This window comes from Anomaloglossus baeobatrachus, chromosome 3 (genome assembly GCF_048569485.1).
Source record: "Anomaloglossus baeobatrachus isolate aAnoBae1 chromosome 3, aAnoBae1.hap1, whole genome shotgun sequence".
Lineage (NCBI taxonomy): Eukaryota > Metazoa > Chordata > Amphibia > Anura > Aromobatidae > Anomaloglossus > Anomaloglossus baeobatrachus.
The window spans coordinates 179,163,470-179,191,274 of record NC_134355.1 but is presented as its reverse complement, the minus strand read 5'-3'; the positions used below and the strand labels follow the sequence as shown (position 1 = coordinate 179,191,274).

Here is a 27,805-nt window from a genome sequence, read left to right as displayed (position 1 = left end):
TCCAAACGTCACGTGTGTGGTTGGCACCAAAGATCTCGATCTTGGTCTCATCAGACCAGAGAACCTTGAACCAGTCTGTCTCAGAGTCCTCCAAGTGATCATGAGCAAACTGTAGACGAGCCTTGACATGACGCTTTGAAAGTAAAGGTACCTTACGGGCTCGTCTGGAACGGAGACCATTGCGGTGGAGTACGTTACTTATGGTATTGACTGAAACCAATGTCCCCACTGCCATGAGATCTTCCCGGAGCTCCTTCCTTGTTGTCCTTGGGTTAGCCTTGACTCTTCGGACAAGCCTGGCCTCGGCACGGGTGGAAACTTTCAAAGGCTGTCCAGGCCGTGGAAGGCTAACAGTAGTTCCATAAGCCTTCCACTTCCGGATGATGCTCCCAACAGTGGAGACAGGTAGGCCCAACTCCTTGGAAAGGGTTTTGTACCCCTTGCCAGCCTTGTGACCCTCCACGATCTTGTCTCTGATGGCCTTGGAATGCTCCTTTGTCTTTCCCGTGTTGACCAAGTATGAGTGCTGTTCACAAGTTTGGGGAGGGTCTTAATTAGTCAGAAAAGGCTGGAAAAAGAGATAATTAATCCAAACATGTGAAGCTCATTGTTCTTTGTGCCTGAAATACTTCTTAATACTTTAGGGGAACCAAACAGAATTCTTGTGGCTTGAGGGGTTGAATAATAAATGACCCTCTTAAAAAACTTTTCACAATTTACAAAAAAAAATTAAAAAAGAAATAACATTCTTTTTTGCTGCAGTGCATTTCATACTTCCAGGCTGATCTACAGTCCAAATGTCACAATGCCAAGTTAATTCCGAATGTGTAAACCTGCTAAATCTGCAGGTGGTTGAATACTACTTGTAGGCACTGTATATATATTTTTAATTACTTATTCAAATTTACATTTGTTACAAAAAAATCTACTCATGTCTTTTGACAACAATAGTTACTCTTTAAAAGGAGTCCGCCACCCACCTAAACTTGATTAAAACAATGTATAGCGTCCTACAAAGGAATTTACTCTTATAAAACTTATATATGCGGTATACAATTCCCTTCTTTAATTGTACTGAAATATGATTTTATTGCAATAGCAATTGAGTGCATATCAGTGTATAATAGGCATGGGCAGGGACTTAGAGCACCGTTCTATCAACTCAATCAACCTGCCATGCACCTCCACTTAGCTTGACTGACAGTGCTCACTTGTCCAGAGCAAGTGCTGCATGAATTGAATCCTCAATGCCTTGCACATGTGCACTGACACTGTAGATGCCGAACAGACGTGCACTTACGGACACAGTGTGGACACGCTCTCATTCCTCTTTACTGTCTGCAGCGCATTTTCCCTGCGCATAAGATAACATAGTAGTGAGCAGCTGTTGTGTGATCTTGTGTGACACGAGTGGGATGCAGACAGGAGAGAGGGATGCAGAGAGGAGAGAAAGATGCAGACAGTAGAGAGGGATGCAAACAGGAGAGAGGGATGCAGACAGTAGAGAGGGATGCAGACAGAAGAGAGGGATGCAGAGAGGAGAGAAAGATGCAGATAGTAGAGAGGGATGCAAACAGGAGAGAGGGATGCAGACAGTAGAGAGGGATGCAGATAGGAGAGAGGGATGCAGACAGTAGAGAGGGATGAAAACAGGAGAGAGGGATGCAGACAGCAGAGAGGGATGCAGATAGGAGAGAGGGATGCAGACAGTAGAGAGGGATGCAGATAGGAGAGAGGGATGTAGACAGTAGAGAGGGATGAAAACAGGAGAGAGGGATGCAGACAGTAGAGAGGGATGAAAACAGGATAGAGGGATGCAGACAGTAGAGAGGGATGAAAACAGGAGAGAGGGATGCAGACAGTAGAGAGGGATGAAAACAGGAGAGAGGGATGCAGACAGTAGAGAGGGACGAAAACAGGAGAGAGGGATGCAGACAATAGAGAGGGATGCAAGCAAGAGAGGAATGCGGATAGTAGAGAGGAATGCAGAGAGGAGAGAGGGATGAAGACAGTAGAGAGGGATGCAGACAGGAGAGAGGGATGCAGACAGGAGAGAGGGATGCAGACAGTAGAGAGGGATGCAGACAGGAGAGAGGGATGCAGACAGGAGAGAGGGATGAAGACAGTAGAGAGGGATGAAGACAGTACAGAGGGATGCTGATAGTAGAGAGGAATGCAGACAGGAATGCATGCAGTAGAGAGGGATGCAGACAGGAGAGAGGGATGCAGACAGTAGAGAGGGATGCAGACAGGAGAGAGGGGTGCAGACAGGAGAGAGGGATGCAGACAGTAGAGAGGGATGCAGACAGGAGAAAGGGATGCAGACAGGAGAGAGGGATGAAGACAGTAGAGAGGGATGCAGACAGGAGAGAGGGATGCAGACAGTAGAGAGGGATGCAGACAGTAGAGAGGGATGCAGACAAGGGATGCAGACAGGAGAGAGGGATGCAGACAGTAGAGAGGGATGCAGACAGGAGAGAGGGATGCAGACAGGAGAGAGGCATGAAGACAGTAGAGAGGGATGAAGACAGTACAGAGGGATGCTGATAGTAGAGAGGAATGCAGACAGGAATGCATGCAGTAGAGAGGGATGCAGACAGGAGAGAGGGATGCAGACAGTAGAGAGGAATGCAGAGAGGAGAGAGGGATGAAGACAGTAGAGAGGGATGCAGACAGGAGAGAGGGATGCAGACAGGAGAGAGGGAAGCAGACAGTAGAGAGGGATGCAGACAGGAGAGAGGGATGCAGACAGGAGAGAGGGATGAAGACCGTAGAGAGGGATGAAGACAGTACAGAGGGATGCTGATAGTAGAGAGGAATGCAGACAGGAATGCATGCAGTAGAGAGGGATGCAGACAGGAGAGAGGGATGCAGACAGTATAGAGGGATGCAGACAGGAGAGAGGGGTGCAGACAGGAGAGAGGGATGCAGACAGTAGAGAGGGATGCAGACAGGAGAAAGGGATGCAGACAGGAGAGAGGGATGCAGACAGTAGAGAGGGATGCAGACAGGAGAGAGGGATGCAGACAGTAGAGAGGGATGCAGACAGGAGAGAGGGATGCAGACAGGAGAGAGGGATGAAGACAGTAGAGAGGGATGAAGACAGTACAGAGGGATGCTGATAGTAGAGAGGAATGCAGACAGGAGAGAGGAATGCATGCAGTAGAGAGGGATGCAGACAGGAGAGAGGGATGCAGACAGTAGAGAGGGATGCAGACAGGAGAGAGGGTTGTAGACAGGAGAGAGGGATGCAGACAGTAGAGAGGGATGCAGACAGGAGAAAGGGATGCAGACAGGAGAGAGGGATGAAGACAGTAGAGAGAGATGAAGACAAGAGAGAGGGATGCAGACATGAGAGAGGGATGCAGACAAGAGAGAGGGATGCAGACAAGAGAGAGGGATGCAGACATGAGAGAGGGATGCAGACATGAGAGAGGGATGAGTGTCTGCACTGACACTGTGTGCGCATGTGGTGTAATGATTGAGGGGTAGGAATTATGCTCTAAGATCTTGACAACGCAAAGGATGCACCAAGGAAAAGCCCTTGTTTGTATAAGCAGTAACATCTTTTTTTCTGTACAATTAAAGTACTGAAATCTAAATTGCTAGTATGAAAGTGATAGGGCCAAGTCCCCTTATAGAACTGTATAAGTAGTTTAAATCACGTTTTGAGAGTGAAAAACCCCTCGTTGAATCGTCATATAGTATCCATTTATCCTAAATTGTCTCCTTGATACTTCTCAAAATGTGACACTGAAATGTAGAAAATTCTTTTGAAGGGAATGTCTCAACAAAAAATACTTTATATCATGATTTTATGTAAAACCACCTTTTTTGTAATGTTATTGTTAGTGTTATTTTTCATATTACAATCTGTATTAAATAAAATAGAAAAAAAATTAAGAATTCGGAACAGTCTAAACTAATTATAGAAGCCAGTGTGAAAACTGCAGGATTTCAAGTTATTTTTTAAATGCAGAATGTTTGAAAAAAAAAAAAAATCCTGACAAAAAAAGTGTTTTACATTTAAGCAATAGGTTATTTTACAATGTCACAACTGAATTGGTAAGTATTAGAATTCCCTATATAATACCAATGCTGGAGGATTTATAAGAACTTTCCTCTGTTATTCCTGGGAATGTTCAAAAGAATTGGCAACTGGGTGGTACCAATCAATGGGGTGTGTCCCAACATTGTACATTGCTACTTCATAAGAGATTCAAGTGTTAGAGAATAAAAAACAGGGACTAATCAGCTTTTCAATTCCATGTTTAAAGCCAGTTGTAGTGGAATCATGTAAATATGAAGTTTACAAGGAGAAGTGTAATAAGTACTGTAATTATCTTGGAATGTCTTAAGATTACTTTTACAAAATATAAAATAATCTAATAAACCAAGCATGTTAATAATAAAATATAGACTTACTTGATACGGGTACAGTGTCACACCGTTAGTTCTTGATAATGACCATGTACCATCAAGATACTGATGAGCTTGAATGGCGACAGAATTCATTATATTGCCATTACTTGGGCTGGTTGCTATTGGTAGGCTGACTTTGGCTTGATGTGAAGGAGACCCATTTTTCTTTTCTTGACCATTGGCAAGTCCAAGACTGTTAGGTTTACCAGCATGCTTATTGGGCACAAAGCCAGGGTAATTTGATGTGGTGTAGGAATTTGGCATGTATACCCAGTCTTTTGGCTGAAGGCCTCCCATGTGTCTTTGACCTACTAAGGCTGGAATACTAGCGTGTCCTGGAGGAGATCCTGGAGAGGCAGCATCATAGTGTTCAGCATTGGCAGACTGCTCGAGAGAAGTGACCATTTGTATAGCTTCCTGTTTCAGTTGGTTAAGATGAGTGGCGCATATATCACAACGGTTGTCTCGCTCATTCCAAGACTTTCGGATGGTGTTTGGTACTTGAAGCTTGTCATGTATGCCGGTAGTGATGGATGGGTCCTGTAAAAGACAAATTAATTCAGTTTGTATTATAAATGTAAATCAAAACTCCAATATGTGAAATATTATAAAATGTAAATTTTAGAATATAAGGTAAAAATCACAGATGAATATTTTCTGTACAAATATCTAATGAAGTAGACAAGCGCGCAGGAGGTATTTATCACAGTTTTTTACTCTGTATTTATTCATGGTGCAGACACATCATTCCCCGCTGAAGTGTCGCCTCTCAGAAGTTGCGCCGATTTACTATTGAATATAGATTCATACATGAAAAAGGTATTTTTCTCATTCTAGCACTTTAACAAACTACAAAATATTGAAAAAAAAAAAGACCAGATCAATAGACCTGGGAGGGGAGGGGGAGTACCTGCTGAGTTTGTTAGTTTAGGATCAACTTTCCTGAAAGTAGAAAACACTTTTGAATACATGTTCTTTGGACAATTGTATTGTCCATATTTTTTTTCTAGAGCTATGACATTGGCTTTTCTCTATAAGCCCCTGTAAAAACATATAATATATCCCTGACTACAACCTTATTTATCTAAGGGCCAAGTCCATTGGCCAATAATCAGGAATGGGCATTAGTAGGATTGCCGCTCTATCAAAACAAACCGTCACACAGCCAACAAACAAGTAAAATGCTCAATCATCTGGTGAAATTACTGTATTTTTAAGCAAGATTTAAAAAAAAAACAAAAAAAAACCATTGTTGGCAGCTCATTGTCCTATCTACACAGGACTTGTGCTGCTGAGAACATGATATTCTAACAGCACAGAACAATCATATTAACAATCATTCTATGTGAGGTGTATTGCATATAGCCAATCGCCAAATGCTTAACAGTCAGTGGAGCTGTCCCAATACAGCGTAACACTAAATACATGTTACTTTCTAGAAAAATATAGATATTTAGGAAATAGATATTTAATTGCAGGATCTGTATCCTTTGTATAGCGGAACAACTTGGAGGCTACCGGGTAAAACAGTGAAAGTGCAAAGGGAATGTATCATCTATATTTATTTTTAATAATTAAAATAAGATAATAAAACAGATTTATTCTCATTGTTGATGTGTGGTGCTGTGTTTTCTATGGTGATACAACACGTTCAACATAAAAATGGGATTTACTCAACTGGCATTTTTGTCTGAGGCAACCTTGGATTCCCTTCAATTTGATTTGACCAATAACTATGATGTGTACAAGAATGATTAGGTTTAATGATCAGAGATTACATTCTGGGGGAACACCTATAACAGTCTTGCCAAATATATGCAGTTGTTTGCCTTCAAATCCAGTTGTGTGGACCACTAGGATGCACAGTGATAGGGCTGTGGGTTGCTGTTATATACTGATCAGACAAATGCAAAAGGTTCCAAATTTGTTATGCATTTTAGACATTACAATTTTTGAGATTACCACAACGCCATGCATCAAAATTAATAAAATGTGCCCTTAAAATACTGGTAAATTGCAGCCACTTTTGTATCATCTCTCATTCTCTGTTGCACCATGCACCATTTTCCTTATCTTCTCCGTCTCTATATTCCCCCTATTTCTACCCTTAATTTTAAACCTATATTTCTTAATTTAAAATTCAATAAAATGTTTGTTTTAAAAAAAGAAAAAAAATAGAGTAATGTATCACAGTGCTAATAAATTGCCTCCATTTTAAAAAGTGTCTTGTAGTGTTCCTAAGGAGGAGCACAAAAACACTTGGAAAATACAATAAAGGTGCATTCACATCGGCCGATTGTGAACGTAAGGCTCGTTTACCAATGAACGTGTACTGTAAACAGGCTGCTGACTGATCAACTGACGAAAGAATAAAAGATTTATCTGTTGGTTGGAATCATTGCTAAGATGATTAAAGACCCTCCTTCTCGGCTGCACATAGTCTTGTGTGAACAGAACATGTGCTGTCGAGAACAATGATGTTCTGCGCCCATTTTACCAATCTTTTCTGCACACAAGAGAAGTGCAGTCAGCCAAAGGGCCTTTTCACACATACGCCTGGCATTTCAGATTGACGGATCCGGCACACAACAGTACAGTGTTAATACTGTACAATGGCATCACGGAAAGATTCAGTCACATGCTCCGGTGACATGACAGCATGTGACCAGAGGTTGCCACGATGCCATTGTACTGTATACACTGTACTGGACTGTGCTGTATCCGGCAATCTGGCGAAATGCCGGTTGTGTGAAACGGCCCTAATTAAGGCAATCAGTAACATGTAAACGAACCCTAATTACCTATTAATTGTGTATGATTCAGAACTGAGCCAATACGTTTCTATACCACGTTGCAGTTCAGTTTATACCTGATAATAATGTATATTTCCAGCAGCACTTTGAACAAGGACATTCAAGGTTACAGTAGAAACCAATATCTCATAGCCTGCACTGCTCTCACACAGCAGGAGGCTTCCAACTGATTTATAAATCATTTTTTTCCCTAGGTGACATGGAAGGCAAGAAACTAAAGCCCTGACATAGAACAAGATGGGTTGGAGGGGGATTTTTCCTTGTTGAAAAGAATACACAAAAGCGACAAAGTCTGTGTCACAAGCACATGTGTGTAAGCCAATGGTGTCAATCATCATAATCCCCAACAAGTCAAGCCAAGGAGGCCTTCATGTCAAAGTCGTATCACAGAGGGATGTGTAGTGGTCATCTGTAACCTTCTCTTCTAGAAGCAGGATAAAATGTATTCTCAAAGGTATCAATGACTGCATAAATAAATGTGTTGCTCAATATTTTCTTAAAAACATAATTTTTTGCTTTTATTAACTTCTTATTGTTAATGTGCTGTATAGTATCTTATTCTCAAAAACGCATACAAAATACTATTACTATAGAAATGCAAATAAAGTACATGTTTTAGTGATGTGATTACCATGACAACAGAATGAATTAAATATCTTTTATGACCTTCATCCAAACATAGTAGTAACCTTGGAAGCATAACTCATGCTAACTATGTATAAGCGTCACAGCTTATGCCAGTGATTAGCTGCATAGGTTATAAATCATGCAGTGCAGATGTCATCACTGCAGGACTGGCAGGGACCACCACAGTAACACAGAGCTCATTCTGATTATGTGGACAACAATCCACAATGATTCTTAATCAAAAAATTAATATTTATTAAAATATAGTCCAATTGCATACTGAAACAACAACATAACTCTCCAAACTCTGTGTGTATCTATCTATCTAGCCATACACACATAGTGCACAGCCAGTCTGCTTTTCAGCTTTAAACTCCTTCAATTAAGAGACCCTTTGGTGACAACACTGGGGCCCCTAGGAGAATAGGGGCCCTGTGAAATTTCCCAGTTTGCTCTCCCTTCCCCCTAATACGAGTCCTGCATACCATCCTGTCTCATGTTCAGTTCTTTTAGACTCCTGTAATTAAGTCCTTTGGTTACATCATGGTCACATGACTGTGTAGTCACCAAAGATAATTAAGCAACCTTAACCCACGGAATACAAACATTGGGATCTCTAGAGAGTGGTGGCCCTGGTAAATTATGCAGTTTGACTTCCCCTAATGACGGTCCTGACTGTGGCTAGGGCTTATTTTTGGAGCAGGGGTTATATTTCATTTATACTCCAACAATCATGTAAAATATGCTAGGGCTTATTTTCGGGTGGGTCTTATTTTCAGGGAAATATGGTATATATGGATGGATTTTTTTCTAATAAGGGGTCATTAGCATCTGTCTCATGGGGTTTTTACCTTCCTCTGGAACAACATGTTAGGTTATAGATGGAACACTATAAATTTGTGTCTTTTTTCAATCTTGAAACTGCCAAAGAAATATCTGAGTTACTTTTTACATGGTATGACTGGCATGAGCACAGGTAACTAAAGAAATTACAAGAGTAAAGGGAGCTTTACACGCTACGATATCGTTAATGTTTGGACGCCGGGGTCAAGTTGTTAGTGACGCACATCCGGCGTCATTAACGATATCGCAGCGTGTAATACTTACAAGCGACCTTAGGCGACCTCTAAAATGGTGAAAATCGTTCACCATGGAGAGGTCGTCCCAAAGTCAAAAATCGGTAAGGGTTGTTTAGCGTTGTGGTTCATCGCTCATGCCGCAGCACACATCGCTATGTGTGACACCGCATGAGCGAGGAACGTCTCCTTACCTGCCGCCGGCCGCAATGAGGAAGGAAGGAGGTGGGCGGGATGTTACATCCTGCTCATCTCCGCCCCTCTGCCTTGATTGGCCGGCCGCTTAGTGACGTTGCGGTGACTTCGCTGTGATGCCGAACGTCCCTCCCCCTTGAAGGAGGGATTGTTCGGCAGTCACAGCGACGACGCCGACCAGGTAAGTATGTGTGACGCTGCGTAGCGATAATGTTCGCTACGGCAGCGATCACAAACAATCGCATGCGCGACGGGGGCGGGTACTTACATGGTCGCTATCGCTAGAAATTGCTAGCGATATCGCTACCGTGTAAAGCCCCCTTAAAGGTATCCCATTCCAAATTTTGAATATGTACAACAGCATATATCAATTGTAACACAAGTCTAGTAAAGAACACAGGAAAAACACCTTGGTGCCCAATTAATAGAAGCCTAGCCAAAACGATGGATCGAGACAGAGATTTACTGGTGATTTGTCATTTATGGAATGCACAAAATGACAACACTGACTGACCCACATTGAAAATTCAACAGTTTGAAAACTTTTGTGGGGACAGAATAATGGTTTAGTAACTTTGTAACCTGTTGTGTACCAAGACAGATATTTTGTAAAAAGGAGAAAAATCCACCTCGCCGCAGTTGCTCAGTCCCTCTGGAACACAGAAGGAACGTCACTGCCACCGACAATGATTAGAAATCATAGTAGGAGAAATTCAGCTCAACGGTACAAAATCTTCAGTTTTCTATGTATATGATTAAAACATCTTCACATACATAATTAGTCCATAGGATAGCAATGCGCTTCTGGTGGACTTAGCCCCATTAGTCATGAATAAGGGTGCACAGCGCACCAGAAATGCTTTGATGTGCTATGGAAAAATTATGCATGTGAAGATGTTTTAATCATATATAAATAAAATATTATGACAGCCCTTCTACTCACATGGGGATGAGCAAACCAGGGGAGATGTTATCCACAGGTCCCTATAAAGACTTGGAGTAACCTAAACCAGACCCTGTATCGACCCTGCCTGACCGCGGAAGTCGGAACCATAAATTTATGCAATGGTGCCCCCACTCAACATCGGCTAATCCTGAGTGTCCTTAAATAATGTGCTCTACACTATGAGACAAATGTAACACAAAACACTAATAAACATAAAAGAAATGCACACAGGCATGGGGTGAGACAAAGGGCTTAAAACGTGTTCATACAGTCATACAGGAAAGATGGAAGAAACTGAAAGAAACCCAAAACGTCTTACGGATTAAATGGAACCCCTCCAAATTCCAAGTGAAACAGAATGGGAGAATGCTGGAAAAAGAAACACATAAACAAACCACATTGAAAAATCAAAAGTGGTAACTTGACATGATTATACTAAACTGAGGAGCTAGGACTCCACACATCCATCAACCTTGGAAAATAGCCACCACTGAGGCATGGGCATGGCGAGTATAAATAGCCCCTCCCAAGATGTGATAGGGCAACCAAAACAAGGAAGTAAACACACCTGAGTGTAAATAAAACAGAAAGACAAGGCAAAGGAAAGACAAGAGAACTAACAGCAGATGGACTGATACAAAACATTCTGTTGGAAACCAACCACACAAGCAGAAGTCCCTGGATCAAACCCCGAAATTGAGCCATGAAAACGTTTTACAGTTAAGCTGGATTTTTCCTACTACTGTCATTATAGATATGTGCACAAATCAAGTAGTATCTTTTTCCATGTCCATGGCACTAAATATGTAGATCCTGCATGGGATATATGGTGTCTTGAAAAAGTATTCATACCCTGTGAACAAATCTCTGAGACTTTCATAGAACCATGTAGTTAAACTGAGAATAAATCACACACAGGTGGATTCAATTTACTAACTAGTCGACTTCTGGAGGCAATTGGTCACTTGGGTTTTTATTTAGGGGTATTAGACTACAGGGACGGAATACAACGCAGGTCACAATTTTCAGATTTATATTTTTAAAATCTTTAGAAAACTGAATATCATTTCCTTGACACCTCACAAATACCTGCTACTTTGTGTTGTTATATCACATAACATTCCAATAAAATACAGTACATTTATATTTGTGCGTATAACATAAAAAACTGTGGAAAAGTTCACGGGGTATGAATTCTTTTTCAAGGTACCGTATGTGAGTCACATAATAAAGTTTGGATAATATGGCCTCTCTTGGAGGAGAGTAGTTTTACTGAAAAACAGGTAAGTCTGAACACTAGTTGTCAGAGAAACGGCATTGATCTCCTTCAATTAAGAAATGTCTGTAGAATGTTGGCCTTTACGTACACCTGATGAGAACCACATGAGTACTGGGGAGGAAGGAGGATTTTGACTTTGAAGCAGTGTTCACACTTCATGCTGCCTTTTTAATTGTACTGCGAGGTGCCAAGCTGTCCTTATTAGTCCCCTTCTTCACACCCAGACACAGTTGGATTTGGCTTTCTTTAAATGTTGGCCTTAGTTTTATAAAGTAACACTTTTCATACTGCAATATATCTGCAAATGTTTATTTTTTAAGTTTGAGTTAAGAAAAAAAAAAATATAAAGCTTCTTTATTATGGTGAAGTCATGCGCTTGTCAAACGAAACATTCATAAGTAAAAAAAGAAAGTATATGTAAGCAGAGAACAAGAAATTAAAAAAGAAGCTAACATATAATGCAAATTGAGGCCCAATAAACCACGTTGGGTAATGCTAACTTCAAGGACTTAGTAAAATACTGAAGTCTACAAAACCATAAAGTAATTCAATGCAGCTTTTTGTTCATCCTCAGTTTACGTAGCAGTAATTCCCTAGACATCCTTCAGTAAATAAAAGGCAATGTATTAAAAATGGATTCTCAATGAGTCCATTCAGTGTCAGGAGCCAACCGGCATCAAACCCTACCCCCTCATGTCAGCATCACCTATATGTGCTACATGAAAGCCACTTAATGATCACTGAGCTCAAAACAGTAGGACATAAGTGGCCCCACAGTGGTATTCAGTAAACTAAGACTAACCTTACCTCCCTACAGGGATGTCAGCTGAATAGGTTAAGTGCTGACAGGCCAACGAAGCCTTCAGCCCCTTGACTTGTGTGGTCTGAGGAGGTCTAACATTACATTCCTCCATAAATATTTCCCAAATGGCTCCGACAGCAAAAGACTGAAGAATGGCGGGCAGTTTACACTACAGTAACCCTAGCAATGTATTCACGTCATTGATACAGGGTGCTACAGTTACAGGTGAGCTGAAAGACCTATGTAGCAAGAAGGCAAAGGGTCCTCTTAGCCCGTTGTACTTCACGTCAGATAAGAATCTGTAGACTCAAAGACTACACAATACACAGGACAGGATACAAAGCCAGGAGGCTGGATTGCTACCGTCCTCACAGTCTAATAACATTGTGTACAGCTGAATTAACTGACTCCGCATACTCTGCGAAGAAAACAAAGGGCATTATGGATTTTATTTCAAGAATGCGAACAAATTCCAACCACTCCTGCAATTACAGATGGGCAAGGAAAATCATGTAGCAATAATATACTAGAAATCATTATCAATGTATTTATCTACAATTTAGATCTGTTTTAATGACTTTTAATACTAACTGGAACTCATTGATTGCACAATAATAGAGGATTTTTATGGCAAGGTAAAATGTGGTTTTCTCGAAACAGACATTGATGATATATCCCAAAGAAATACCATCGATGTTTAAGGGGGGGCTCCAATATAATGCAGGAGATATCTACACAGAACAGTGTAGCTCCTATTAACTTCGCTGAAGAATAACACCCCAAAAACCTACAATGATACAAGAACCTTGGAGACAAAGGATGGGAAGGAAAAGAAAAATTTTCAGGCAATGAGCTATAAGTGGCACATACATAGACCCATATTATATCAGTCAACACTATGACAGGTTGTACATTTTAGGTTGGTCTTACATGGTAACTTTTGTAAGAATTAAAAAAGGCATCTATTTCCAATGAGGGATAGATATCAAAGAGACGTGACATCTACAGATATACAATGTAACACAGTAAAAAGAACACAAAATTGTATGAAATACATATTTGTGATTTGTGACTACATGGACTGTTCTGTTTGTTAGTTGGTCCCCCAGATCTGCTCCCAATGATATAACTATATAACGTAACAAAACAACAATGGTGAAAGGAAAATATCCCCAATAATGATGAGCATTACTATTAAGCTTTTAATCCCTTGAAATATATCATGGCATTCTAATAGTACACTCCCTGACAGAAGTTCTGTCACTTATCCATGTTATGTAAATAAAAGCTTAGAACCTGACTTTAAATTCATCCATTGGTTTTATAAATTACTCTTTTGAAAGCTGAAACCCTCCCAAATTTGGTTTAGGTTATGAAAATAAAGTTGCTGCAAAGCTGAAATATTGATCATTTAATGAACACAGAAAGGTCAGATTTTGTCAAGACAAAAGTTTTGTCGCCCACAGAAAGTAATATGAAATTAAAACAAATAATTAACTTTTAATATAAAGATATGTTGCATAACATTGGTGAATGAAGTTGTGGTGCTATTAGAGCCATATTTAATATTTTCTGTGACTTCCATGAGTTTCAAGGACTGTTTCCATGCAACGATTCATACAATTTATTGATGTAGTCATCAGGAATAGCAAAGAATGCAGTCTTACATGCATTAGAGTTACAGAGTTAGGGGCACTTTGCACACTGCGACATCGCAGGTGCGATGTCGGTGGGGTCAAATTGAAAATGACGCACTTCCGGCATCGCATGCGACATCGCAGTGTGTAAAGGCTGGATGATACGATTAACGAGCGCAAAAGCGTCGTAATCGTATCATCGGTACAGCGTCGGCGTAATTCATAATTACGCTGACGCAATGGTCCGATGTTGTTCCTCGCTCCTGCGGCCGCACACATCGCTGTGTGTGAAGTCGCAGGAGCGAGGAACGTCTCCTACCGGCCTCACTGCGGCTTCCGTAGGTTATGCGGAAGGAAGGAGGTGGGCAGGATGTTTACATCCTGCTCATCTCCGCCCCTCCGCTCTGATTGGCCGCCTGCCGTGTGACGTCGCAGTGACGCCGCACGACCCGCCCCCTTAACAAGGAGGCGGGTCGCCGGCCACAGGGACGTCGCACGGCAGGTGAGTGTGTGTGTGAAGCTGGCGTAGCGATAACTTTCGCTACGCCAGCTATCACCACATATCGCTGCTGTGACGGGGGCGGGCACTATCGCACTCGGCATCGCAGCATCGGCCTGCGATGTCGTAGTGTGCAAAGCCCGCCTTAGAGTACAGAGTTCATCTAGATTCTTTGGTTTTGTCTTCCAAGCTTCATCTTTCATCCTACCCCAAACATGCTCAATGATGTTTATGTCTGGTGACTGGGCTGGCCAGTCCTTGAGCACCTTGATCTTCTTTGCCACAAGGAACTTTGTTGTAGAGATGGATGTATGAGATGGAGCACCATCCTGCTGCAGAATTTGACCCCGTTTATGATTGGGAATGTAAGAGGTAGCTAATACTTCTTGATATTTTAGGCTATGATATTGCCTTCCACCTTGCAAATGCTTCGCACACCTCCATACTGAATGTAACCCCAGACTATGATTTTTCCACCACAAAACTTAACTGTTTTCTGGGTGTATTTTGGATCCATACAGGCTCCAGTAGGTCTCCTGCGGTATTTGCGGCAGCTGTGGTGTAATTCATCTGAAGATTCATCAGAGCAATCCACCTTCTGCCACTTTTCCAGCCTCCATCTGTTTAGCAGGCTGTGGGACTTGGCAAATGCCATACATTTTTTTTAATTGCCTTTTGTTTACTGCTGGCTTCTGGGCACTGATTCGACCATGAAGGCCATTTCGAGACAGAATCCTCCAAACTGTTCTAGCTGACACAGGGACTTGAGGTGACCAGGCCTGTTTGAGCTCTGCTGCAGTGGAAGAGGGGCTGGCTTTGGATTTTCTAACCAACAAACGTTCCTTCTGAGCAGTTGTCTTGCGAGGTCTTCCGGACCTGGGCTTGTCAAAAACATCTCCAGACTCTTCAAATCTTTTTTTAATTCTTTGTACTTGACGCTAAGACACATTAAAGGTGCCAGCCACTTCTGCAGGATCTGATCTTCAGCCTCTTCATAATCAAGGCTTTGGTTGCAGGGGGGATTTTTGGCATGTTGTCAGAGGTCATGTTGCATTTCAAATGAAGGTCTGGGGTGCTGGGTTTCTTTTTATACACACCCACTAATTAGCCATCATTTAGTGAGCACAGGTGAGGATGTAAACTAGGATTGGGTGCATTATATGTCAAGGTGACACAACTTTTGTCTTGCCAAAATCTGACCTTTCTGTGTTCATTAAATGATCAATATTTGAGCTTTGCAGCAACTTTATTTTCATAACCTAAACCAAATTTGGGAGGGTTTCAGCTTTCAAAATAGTAATTTATAAACCCAATGGATGAATTTAAAGTCTGTTTATAAGCTTTTATTTACATAACATGGATAAGCGACAGAACTTCTGTCAGGGAGTGTAGATATTGGCATCCAATGGTTCTTTATTGTTTCAGGGATGTCTAATGGTTTTTATACAAGAAAATGCCATGGCAGATGACATGACCAGTGATACCATAAATTCACCCTTGAATATTACCTGCTTAACCCAGCAGGAAGTACGACGCCGCCTCGAAATCACTAAGGTTGACAAATCTCCGGGCCCGGATGGCATACACCCCAGAGTACTACAGGAATTGAGTTCTGTGATAGATAGACCATTATTTTTAATCTTCTCAGATTCCTTAATAAGAGGGTCGGTACCGCAGGACTGGCGCATAGCAAATGTGGTGCCAATATTCAAAAAGGGGACAAAAACTGAGCCGGGAAATTATAGGCCGGTAAGTTTAACCTCTACGGTTGGTAAAATCCTTGAGGGTTTTTTGAGAGATGCTATACTGGAGTATCTCAAGAAAAATAACTTTATGACAGAGTATCAACATGGGTTTATGAGGGATCGATCCTGTCAAACTAATTTGATCAGCTTCTATGAAGAGGTAAGTTCAAGCCTGGACCAGGGAAATGCAGTGGATGTTGTGTATATGGACTTTTCAAAAGCTTTTGATACGGTGCCACACAAAAGGTTGGTACATAAAATGAGAATAATGGGGATAGGGGAAAATATGTGTAACTGGGTTAAAAACTGGCTCAGTGATAGGAAACAAAGGGTGGTTATTAATGGTACGTACTCGGACTGGGTCTCAGTTCATAGTGGGGTACCACAGGGGTCAGTATTGGGCCCGCTTCTTTTCAACATATTTATAAATGACCTTGTTGGGGGCATGCGGAGTTGAATTTCAATATTTGCAGATGATACTAAACTCTGCAGGGTAATCAATACAGAGGAGGATAATTTTATATTACAGGGAGATTTATGTAAATTGGAAGATTGGGCTGAGAAGTGGCAATTGAAGTTTAATGTAGATAAATGTAAGGTCATGCACTTGGGTAGAGGAAATAACATTTATGATTATGTACTTAATTGTAGAACACTGGGTAAAACAGACACAGAAAAAGACTTGGGTGTATGGGTGGATGGTAAACTTCACTTTAGTGGACAGTGTCAGGCAGCTGCTGCCAGGGCTAATAAAATAATGGGATGTATTAAAAGAGGTATAAGTGTTCATGAAAAAAATATAGTTCTAGCTATGTACAAGTCACTAGTGCGACCGCACTTAGAATACTGTGTACAATTCTGGTCACCGACATATAAGAAGGACATAGCTGAACTGGAGAGGGTGCAGAGAAGAGCCACCAAGATTATTAGAGGAATGGGTGGGCTGCAATACCAAGACAGATTATTAAACTTGGGGTTATTTAGTTTGGAAAAACGAAGGCTTAGGGGGGATCTAATCACAATGTATAAATATATGAGGGGACAGTACAGAGACCTTTCCAAAGATCTTTTTACACCTAGGCCTGCGACTGGAACACGGGGGCATCCGCTACGTCTTGAGGAAAGAAGGTTTAATCATAATCACAGACGAGGATTCTTTACTGTACGAGCAGTGAGACTATGGAACTCTCTGCCGCATGATGTTGTAATGAGTGATTCACTACTAACATTTAAGCAGAGCCCGGATGCCTTTCTTGAAAAATTTAATATTACCAGTTATGTATATTAGATTTTATGACAGGGTATTGATCCAGGGAACTAGTCTGATTGCCGGATGTGGAGTCAGGAAGGAAATTTTTTCCCCATTGGAACTTGTTTGCCACATTGGGGGTTTTTTTGCCTTCCTCTGGATCAACATGTTAGGCTACGGGTTGAACTAGATGGACTAAAGGCTACTTTACACACTGCGATATCTGTCCCGATATCGCTAGTGTGGGTACCCGCCCCCATCTGTTGCGCGACACGGGCATATCGCTGCCCGTGCCGCACAACATCGCCCAGAGCCATCACACATACTTACCTGTCCGGCGACGTCGCTGTGACGGGCGAACCGCCTCCTTTCTAAGGGGGCGGTCCGTGCGGCGTCACAGCGACGTCACTGAAACGTCACTGAACCGCCGCCCAATAGCAGCGGAGGGGCGGAGATGAGCTGGACGTAACATCCCGCCCACTTCCTTCCTTCCTCATAGCGGCCGGGAGGCAGGTAGGGAGAGCTTCCTCGGTCCTGCGGCATCACACGCAGCGATGTGTGCTGCCGCAGGAACGAGGAACAACCTCGTTACTGCTGCAGTAACGATAATTGAGAATGGACCCCCGTGTCGCCGATTAGCGATTTTGCACGGTTTTGCAACGATGCAAAATCGCTTATCGGTGTCACACGCAACGGCATCGCTAATGCGGCCGGATGTGCGTCACAAAATCCGTGACCCCAACGACTCCGCATTAGCGATGTCGCAGCGTGTAAAGCCCGCTTTAGAGTCTCCCTTCAACCTTAAAAACTATGATACTAATGAAAACAAGTTATTACATATCCGCAGGATAGGTCATAACCTGCTGGTCGATGAGTACCCCACCACCGGGACCAGCACTGATCAGCAAATAAGGGAACATTTATTGCCAATGATGAAATTATAACCCCACTATAAATCGGCGTGGCTGGTCGGGCGCCCCAAGGCAGCTCCCTTCATTCTCTATCTGGCAGCAGGAAAGAGCCAAGCGCAGCACTCGACAGCCCCACAGGTTGTACATGTGCACTGTCCCTCCATTCTAATGGAGATAGAAATTACCCTTATAATCGGTGCAGGTTCGTGTGGTCAGACCCCCAACATTCAATAGGTCATCATGTATCTTACGGATAACTTATTTTTGCATGACAATCTCTTTAACAGTTCTGCTATATAAGTCAGCGTCACACTCCATAGAATAATAAAAAAAAGTTTTTTTGTGTATAATCATAAATCATCACATAGTTGATAACATATTTATGTAAATGCAGACTGGGTGATATAATTGTCTGCAGATATAAAAAAGTGGCAGCACATCAGAATTGTAAATGCCATCTCTGCCATCTGCCTTACCAACCATAATTAGAATCATTGAAGGGTTCTTGTACAATGTGTCTTCGGATTACAGAAGACCCCAATTAGGCTATGTGCGCACTAGGCGTTTTTTTCACGCTGCGTTTTTATGTGCGTTTTTGTCTAAAAAACGCACCCGCGGCTAAAAAAACGCGGCAAAAACGCATGCGTTTTTGCCGCGATTTGGTGCGTTTTTTGCTGCGTTTTTGCTCACTGCGTTTTTAATCAGTGCACAATGCCATTAAAGATTGTTGATGAAAAAAAAAAAAAAAAAAAAGGTCTGATGTCATTTCCTTCTTCAAAATGTTCATTGTATGCAGGAGAGCAGACAGCTGCAGAACTAGTGTATGCAGGAGAGCAGACAGCAGCTGCAGAACTACAAGTCTCAGCATCCTCCATTCACTAGTGTAAGCAGGAGAGCAGACAGCAGCTGCAGAACTACAAGTCTCAGCATCCTCCATTCACTAGTGTATGCAGGAGAGCAGACAGCAGCTGCAGAACTACAAGTCTCAGCATCCTCCATTCACTAGTGTATGGAGGAGAGCAGACAGCAGCTGCAGAACTACAAGTCTCAGCATCCTCCATTCACTAGTGTATGCAGGAGAGCAGACAGCAGCTGCAGAACTACAAGTCTCAGCATCCTCCATCCAGGACTGTATGCAGTTTTTTGCCCAAAAAGAAAAAAAAAATGACATGGGCTTCGCCATATTTTTGTATGCTAGCCGGGTACAGCAGGCAGGTACGGGCTGCCCCCAACCCCCAGCTGCCTATTTGTACCCGGCTGGGAACCAAAAATATAGAGAAGCCCTTTTTTTTTAATTATTTCATGAAATAATTAAAAAAAAAAATGACGTGGGCTTCGCCTAATTTTTGAGTCCAGCCGGGTACAACTAGGCAGCTGGGGATTGGAATCCACAGTGCAGGGTGCCCATGCTTTCTGGGCACCCCCACTGCGAATTGCAGTCCGCAGCCACCCCAGAAAATGGCGCTTTCATAGAAGCGCCATCTTCTGGCGCTGTATCCAACTCTTCTAGCTGCCCTGGTGACGGGTGGCGAGCTAGGTAATAATGGAGTTAGGGCTAGCTGTATATTATCAGCTAGCCCTAAGCCCGAAATTCATGGTGTCACGCCAATATTAGACATGGCCACCATGAATTTCTAGTAATGATAAAAAAAAACACAACACAGAGAAAAATATTTTTATTAGAAATAAAACACAACACAATTAGTGACTCCATCTTTATTGAAATAAACCCCCCTCCGCAGTAATCCTGGGTCAGGGTCCCGCGCCGTCCAATCAGGATCCAATATCATCTGATCGGTTTGCTGGAAGGCAAAGCGATCAGATTATGTGTCCGGATCAAGTGCCTGAATCACATCACACATCAGCTGATTGTATAAAAGCCGATTATACAATCAGCTGATGCATCAGTAGAAAAAAAAAATAAAAAATACATACTCACTTATGTGCTGATTACCGGCAGCTCCTGGAGCGATCGATTGGACAGGAGTCTGATCCTATACGATCGCTGCCGGAGCTGCCGGTGATCAGCTGATGAAGTCCCCTGACGGCAGGATCAGCTGATAGCCGGCCGAAAAAGCCGGCGAGACTACGATCAGCTGATGCGTCAGGTGACTGCATCAGGTGATCCACAGCCAGGTCCTGCAAGCAAGGTCCTGCCCCGGGGAGACTGCACACAGCCGGAGCTGCGGTACCGGGAGGAGATGGGAGCGGGCATGGCACCGGGACCCTGCGGACAGGTGAGTATATGACATTTTTTTTTTTCTACTGTTCACTTTGTTTTTCGCCGCTGCCTCCACCTCCCGCCCAGACATGGCGCCGCACGGAGCTGACATGCACAGGACGGGAGGTGGAGGCAGCGGTGACGGTACCGGGAGGATTCCTGCTTCTGTGTTTACCAACAGAAGGAATCCTCTTCCTGTACACGTCACTGTAGTGCCCACCCCTTGCGTGTATAGCTGCGTTTTTAGTCATAGAAACGCGGCTATATGCGTTATTCATTGCGTTTTTAACATCTCATTGAATTCAATGAGTGAAAAACGCAGTGGAAAACGCAGAAATAATTGACATGCTGCGTTTTTGTGGTCACCACAAAAACGCAGCTAAAAAAAAACGCTGTGTGAGGACAGCACTTCTGAAAACCCATTGACATTGCTGGGGAAGCAATGTCACTGCGTTTTCAGCACAAAAACGCGGTAAAAAACGCCGCTAAAAACGCGGCAAAAACGCCTAGTGCGCACATAGCCTTACTGTCATAATGTTGAGAGTAGTTAGACTTGTGAGACTACGGTAAGTATGCCGCAATTGTCTGCCACAGCATCAATCCAAGGCATTGTTATTGTCAAAGGTCACCATGTAGAGCTCTTTACTCGTAGTGCCAGTGTATCCTATATGATTAAGAGGTGCATCTACTAAACCTAACAAGCATCTCAACAGTATGAGTTAATCAGTAAACTAATAATGCAGGCTGTTCGGCTCACCTTGCTGCTCACGCCTTTATCTTTTACAAAGACAGCTAGCTACTGAACTAGACCTGCAAAGGATACAGAATTTCTCATTTGTGCTCCATTAAAGAGAATTTGCCATCTCTCCTGACATGTCTGTTGCAGTAAAACTAAATTCCCCTTAAAATACCAATTTTGGATCATCTTGTTAACCTATATTCACCATCATTTTGTGCATGTAACATCTAACTACAAATCTGGCTTTTACTGTATTTCAAAATGATGGTCGTTGACGACAACGTCAGTGTTTTGTAAACAAAACAGTTTCTTCAATTGTAAATAATCAAATTCCAAATGTCAGTTTTAGAGATGAGCGGACCTGTTGAAGATCGGGTTTGGCGGGTTCAGCCGGACTTAAGATAAAGTTCAGTTCTGGACGCGGACTTGACCTCAACCCCATTGGAAGTCACTAATTGGGCAGTTCAGGTCTCCGCCCACATGCATCCAGCCATATACAGATCACTTCCGGGAAAGGGAGGGGTTTTTTTTCATTTTTTTGTACATACTACATCCAATAATGGTGATTCTACCCTGAATGCAAGCCATTCAAACACTGCAAGCTTCTTGCATTGTGCCGAGCACCGAGTGTGCCCAAGCAGAGGGATGCTCGCTAGAGTGGTTTGCATACGTAACGCACCTGAACTTGAGCATTGATTTTTTTTTTGTGTAAAGTCTGTGTTCGCTACAAACCCCAAACTTTACTGTTCGGGTTCGCTCATCTCTAGTCAATTTCCAAGTGAAGGGTGGTAAAAAAAAGTATGCATCTGATTCTGTGTTACACTAAATTTTGCAGTAGGTTTTGATATATGAGCCTCTATTGCACCAAGTCTAGATAGCCCAAGGACTAGCATAGTATAACGGCACACAGTAGGGGCAGACATATCATTGGTGCAATCTGTGCAGCCCCACAGGGGCCCAATAGGTAAAAGGGGCCCACAGCCACCTCCAAAGCAGTTGGAATTGTGCTTTGTGATGAGCTTTTGGGCTGCAAAGGCCCCATATAATGTTCTTGCAAAGGGCCCCTTTTCAGTCTGTGGAACTATCTGCCCTTTCCTTTTTTATGTATGCTGTATAGATGTAAATATTCTAAACTGTCAGCTTTAATAGAAACAAATTCATTCTTGTAACTAAAAGTGAAGTTCAGTTTGGGGAAATATGCGTCCAAAGTGATATAATAGCAGCCTAGATTTTAGATGATCTGTGGGTGTCCTCTTGTCTTGACAGAAGAAGAATAACATCTTTAGCAATGACTTTGAGGGCAGTAATAAGGAGAATGAGAGGATACTTAACAGAAGTTGCCAGATCCCCCGCAGAGTTAGCCCCTTCTGCTTATCAGCAGGTGGTGTTTGGGAAGAATGGACTAAAGCCATCACATTACACTTCTCTTATCTGACTTTGTCTGGAATGAGCCACTGATGGGAACCGTCTGTAACACTTTCTTGACAAGTCCTTTGTTGCACTGAACATTTATGAATGCAGATAATCGCTGCTCATTTCCTATGCTAATCTTAGCTATTAAAATATAGACTTTAAGATTGAGACATTTTAACAATCGTCAATCCACATATTTCCATTGGCCATCATTAACTAACAATAGTTTTTTAAAAAATGGTATCATGTTATAAATAGTAGGAACCCTTAAAGAAACAATGGTTATTTTATTAATTAATTAATTAATATATCAAATCAATTACACCAGATTAAACATTACGATTTTGAACAAATATTCCCTCATAAAACATTACCAAATTAATCCAGCATACTTTATTGGGAGGCATTACAACTTTTAATGAGAATTAATTTTTTCCTATAATTTTTTTTCTTCATTGTTGTCTTATGAGTGATCGATAGATGGGAAGATGGAGGTTGGCGGACAGTAAATTTGGGAATGTGTTTCTTTTGTTTTTCTGAGTCAATAGAGAGACAGGAATGGATCCAAAATACAAATAAAATCTATGATAGTTTTACTTACTTTGTCTCCTTGCCTTCGAACCAAACAAGTTAATCAACAGGAAGTGAGTGCTGTGGCTGCGTTCACTTCTTGTCGAATGCTTGTTTGGTCTAGAGGCGGGGAGAAGGAAGCCGGCGCTGATTGAATGTGGGGCTCACATGACGTCATAACGCCAAGTCAGCCCTGGAACGGCGCCGGCATGGGAGGTGAGTATGCTCTTTATATTTTACTTGGGAGAAACATGTGGAATCAGAAGGAGTTGTCCTAGCAGTGGACAATCCCTTTAGACCTGAGAACATGTTCTAACCCTAGTACAAAAAAACATAGTGCAGTCTGGAGGAGCAGAACCATATTCACATTAAAAGGGTTGGCCACTGCTTTTATTAGTAATGAATTAAGGAGCAGATCTGCAATACCTGGCCACGGCCACTATAGTTTGTATGGAGTTGCTGTGTTTCGGCAGCATCGGAGAACTTCTAGTCGCTGATCGGATAGGCCTTCAATAAAAAAAAAGTAGTGGCTAAACTCATTAATAAAGCAGTACAAAAACTAAGTAAGCAGAGCTCATATTGCTCTAGATGTCAAACTTACAGAATTAGCATCATAACATCCCCGAAAATGTCTTCAGTAAGCACTCCGGAGGTGCTGTTCAGGTTACCACTGTGTTTTTCTTTGCAGACAGAGGCCTTGTGTTGAAATGGTGGTAAAATTGACAAGGCTATGTAAGTGACAAGAAATAATAGTTGTTTGACCTCTGAATTCCTGGAGGACAGACCACTTCTCACACTCATTGAAAAGTCATTTTGAAGGGTGTCCAAATTGGCATAACACATGATAATTTATGTATTTCTAATTTCAAGCCTAATAGTGATTTCACTATGTACCCCTAAATGTCTTCACATGAATATCTGGCTGCAGAAAAACCATGGAAAATTGAACTAACGAGAAAAGGACTAGACTTTATTGTTATACTTCAGTTGTGTTGCTTACATTATGTTAGGGGCTATACATTAAAAAAATTTGTTTAAAGGAACTGAAGTCCTCAGTGGTTGATACCTTTTAATGGCTAACTGAAAAGATGGTTATCTGGTGACACTGTGTCCGAATATTGTTAGATGTCAAAACTACACCGCAAAGTGAATGCGGTGGTATTGCAACCCCCAAAATACGGGTCTGAATTGCTATGCGGCACCATTCATGGCGTTATAGCAGAGACACCTAGCAATCTCTATCTGCGCAACCTGTGTTCAGCCAAATTTTGCAGTATAGAAAACACTTCATAGAGGAGTTTTCTGTTTTTCTCCTCTCCTTTCAATTTTTTCCCTCCACTTCTTTCAAAAGCCGTAACATTTTTTTCAGAATTTTTCATCTCAATTTTTTTTTTTGCAGATCAAGTTGCAGTTTTACATTTCATAATTCACTTTTCTATAAGATGTACTTGAAAACAGGGAAAAAAAACATACAAGTGTGGTTAAATTGTGAAACTTAAAAAAAACAAACCTCTGTCTTTACGTTTTTTGGCATTCATTGTGGGAAAAATGACCTGTCAATATGATTGTACAGGTCAGCACGCAAAATATGAAATTAGTAAATAAAAAATTGCTTTGGTTGCTATTTCTTGATGCCCATTGTTTCACTTTTACCTCAATAAAGCTGCATGAGAGCTTTTTTTTTTAACTTGGCAAACTGATGTTAATATTGATATAATTTTTAGGTATAAGAGACATTTTGATCTCTTATTGATTTTTTTATATTTTTAAGTTTTATTAGATATTTTTTAAAACTTTATTTATTACTCTCCTTGAGAGACTTGAATCTGTGATCATCTGACCGCTCCTTCTATTTACTGTAATACCACAGTGTTGGAGTATACAGATAAAATTACTGTTTCTTATGAAACCCAGTCACAGGCTGATATTAGCAGGAGCGCCATCATGACAGTGACAGGTATGTGGACCTTAATCAGGCTGTAAACTCTAAATGATGTCGTTAGTTGTTGATAGCAGAATTTAGAGACATAGGCGGGCTTTGCATGTTGCGACATCGCAAGCCAATGCTGCGATGTCACACGCGATAGTCCCCGCCCCCGTCGCAGGTACGATATCTTGTGATAGCTGGCGTAGTGAAAATTATCGCTACGCCAGCTTCACATGCACTCACCTGCCCTGCGACCGTTGCTCTGGCCGGCGACCCGCCTCCTTCCTAAGGGGGCAGGTCGTGCGGCGTCATAGCGACGTCACACGGCAGGCGGCCAATAGCGGCGGAGGGGCGGAGATGAGCTGGATGTAAACATCCCGCCCACCTCCTTCCTTCCGCATTGTGGCCGGCGGCAGGTAAGGAGATGTTCCTCGCTCCTGCGGCTTCACACACAGCGATGTGTGCTGCCGCAGGAGCGAGGAACAACATCATACCTGTCGCGGCACCGGCATTATGGAAATGTCGGAGGCTGCAATGATGATACGATAACGACGCTTTTGCGCTCGTTCATCGTATCATCTAGGATTTACACACTACGACATCGCAAGTGACGCCGGATATGCGTCACTTTCGATTTGACCCCACCGACATCGCACCTGCGATGTCGTAGTGTGCAAAGCCGCCCATAACAGCAATGTTCGGGGTTCAGCTATGCTTGCTGCAGCTAGGGGTAGGCGTTAGCTCTATAGCATCTGCTGGTATGATGTATGCTCAGCACCTGAGCCCGCATCAAACCAGTTCAACTAATCTTGGGGAGGTGTTAAAGGAGAATAATTTACTGATCCATTGAACGTTTGATATATGTGCCTGATCACGGGAGTCCCACTGATCAGGAGAACTGGTGTTCTGTGTCCCCCGGGTGAATGGAGATCGGTCAGCCATGCACAGCGATGCACCGTTTACTGTTTATGGGGCTGACGGAGATAGCTAAGCACAAGTCACTAATTTTAGAACAAACTTGCCATAAGTAAATTGTGTTTACTTATTTCTCAGCTGCCAATAGATGCATGCATCATCAATCACTGTAATTTTCTGAAAGCACATGATATAAACTTGTTTATGCATAATTTCTAGCTATTTTGCTAAAGACAAAAAGTCTAAACATCAAGGATCGTGATAGGGAAGTATCTATGTAATAAAGGTAACATTGAGAATTTCAATATTTTGTAACTACTGTTCAGTTATGTTTTATAAAGCCTGAGTGTTCTGCTTGTGCCTTGGCGTGTTCATCATAGCGGATGGGGGTGTTCATCTAGGCCTGAACAGTGTGAGAAGGGGCAACTTGGAAGGTAATATAAATATGATGGGCAGAAGCATGGAAATAACATAAAGGGTAATGCTATGCTATTATAGACTAAATTGCATTGAAGAAAAAAAAAATAAAAAAATATATATACATATATATATATATATATATATATATATATATATATAAAAGTTGTAGAGATGGGATCCAGCGAAAGGATGAATTTTCACCAAATAATTGAAAAAATCTTCTTTATTTACCCACTTAAAATGTTATGACAAAAAAGTGAGGAGCTCCATACAAATAATTTGCAGTCCAGCAATGGACTACATGTTTCAGCATTAGTGGGATCGTGAAGAAGGCGCATAGCGCTGAAACACTCTCTGCCTGGATCCCTGCAGAATACAAGGTGAACACCGACTATTGCAATAAGAGGAACTCCTTTATGGTGAGCTTGCTATGTTTTATACTTTGTTTAACTTATATATACAGTACACAGTCATATGAAAAAGTTTGGGCACCCCTATTAATGTTAACCTTTTTTCTTTATAACAATTTGGGTTTTTGCAACAGCTATTTCTGTTTCATATATCTAATAACTGATGGACTGAGTAATATTTCTGGATTGAAATGAGGTTTATTGTACTAACAGAAAATGTGCAATCCGCATTTAAACAAAATTTGACTGGTGCAAAAGTATGGGCACCCTTATCAATTTCTTGATTTGAACACTCCTAACTACTTTTTACTGACTTACTAAAGTACTAAATTGGTTTGATAACCTCATTGAGCTTTGAACTTCATAGGCAAGTGTATCCAATCATGAGAAAAGGTATTTAAGGTGGCCACTTGCAAGTTGTTCTCCTATTTGAATCTCCTATGAAGAGTGGCATCATGGGCTCCTCAAAACAACTCTCAAATGATATGAAAACAAAGATTATTCAATATAGTTGTTCAGGGGAAGGATACAAAAAATTGTCTCAGAGATTTAAACTGTCAGTTTCCACTGTGAGGAACATAGTAAGGAAATGGAAGAACACAGGTACTGTTCTTGTTAAGCCCAGAAGTGGCAGGCCAAGAAAAATATCAGAAAGGCAGAGAAGAAGAATGGTGAGAACAGTCAAGGGCAATCCACAGACCACCTCCAAAGACCTGCAGCATCATCTTGTGCAGATGGTGTTACTGTGCATCGGTCAACAATACAGCACACGTTGCACAAGGAGAAGCTGTATGGGAGAGTGATGCGAAAGAAGCTGTTTCTGCAAGCTCGCCACAAACAGAGTCGCCTGAGGTATGCAAAAGCACATTTGGACAAGCCAGTTACATTTTGGAAGAAGTCCTGTGGACTGATGAAACAAAGATTGAGTTGTTTGGTCATACAAAAAGGCATTATGCATGGAGGCAAAAAAAACCACGGCATTCCAAGAA

General features: G+C 41.9%; 1 protein-coding gene across 1 annotated transcript in view; it reads right to left on the bottom strand.

Moving 5' to 3' along the window:
* Nucleotides 1-27,805, bottom strand: part of KIF26B (kinesin family member 26B) — a 585,415-nt gene that overhangs the window by 369,549 nt on the left and 188,061 nt on the right. Inside the window, exon 3 of the mRNA XM_075339602.1 lies at nt 4,426-4,962. Coding sequence (XP_075195717.1) covers nt 4,426-4,962 — 537 coding nt within the window. The remainder of the gene's footprint in view (nt 1-4,425; nt 4,963-27,805) is intronic.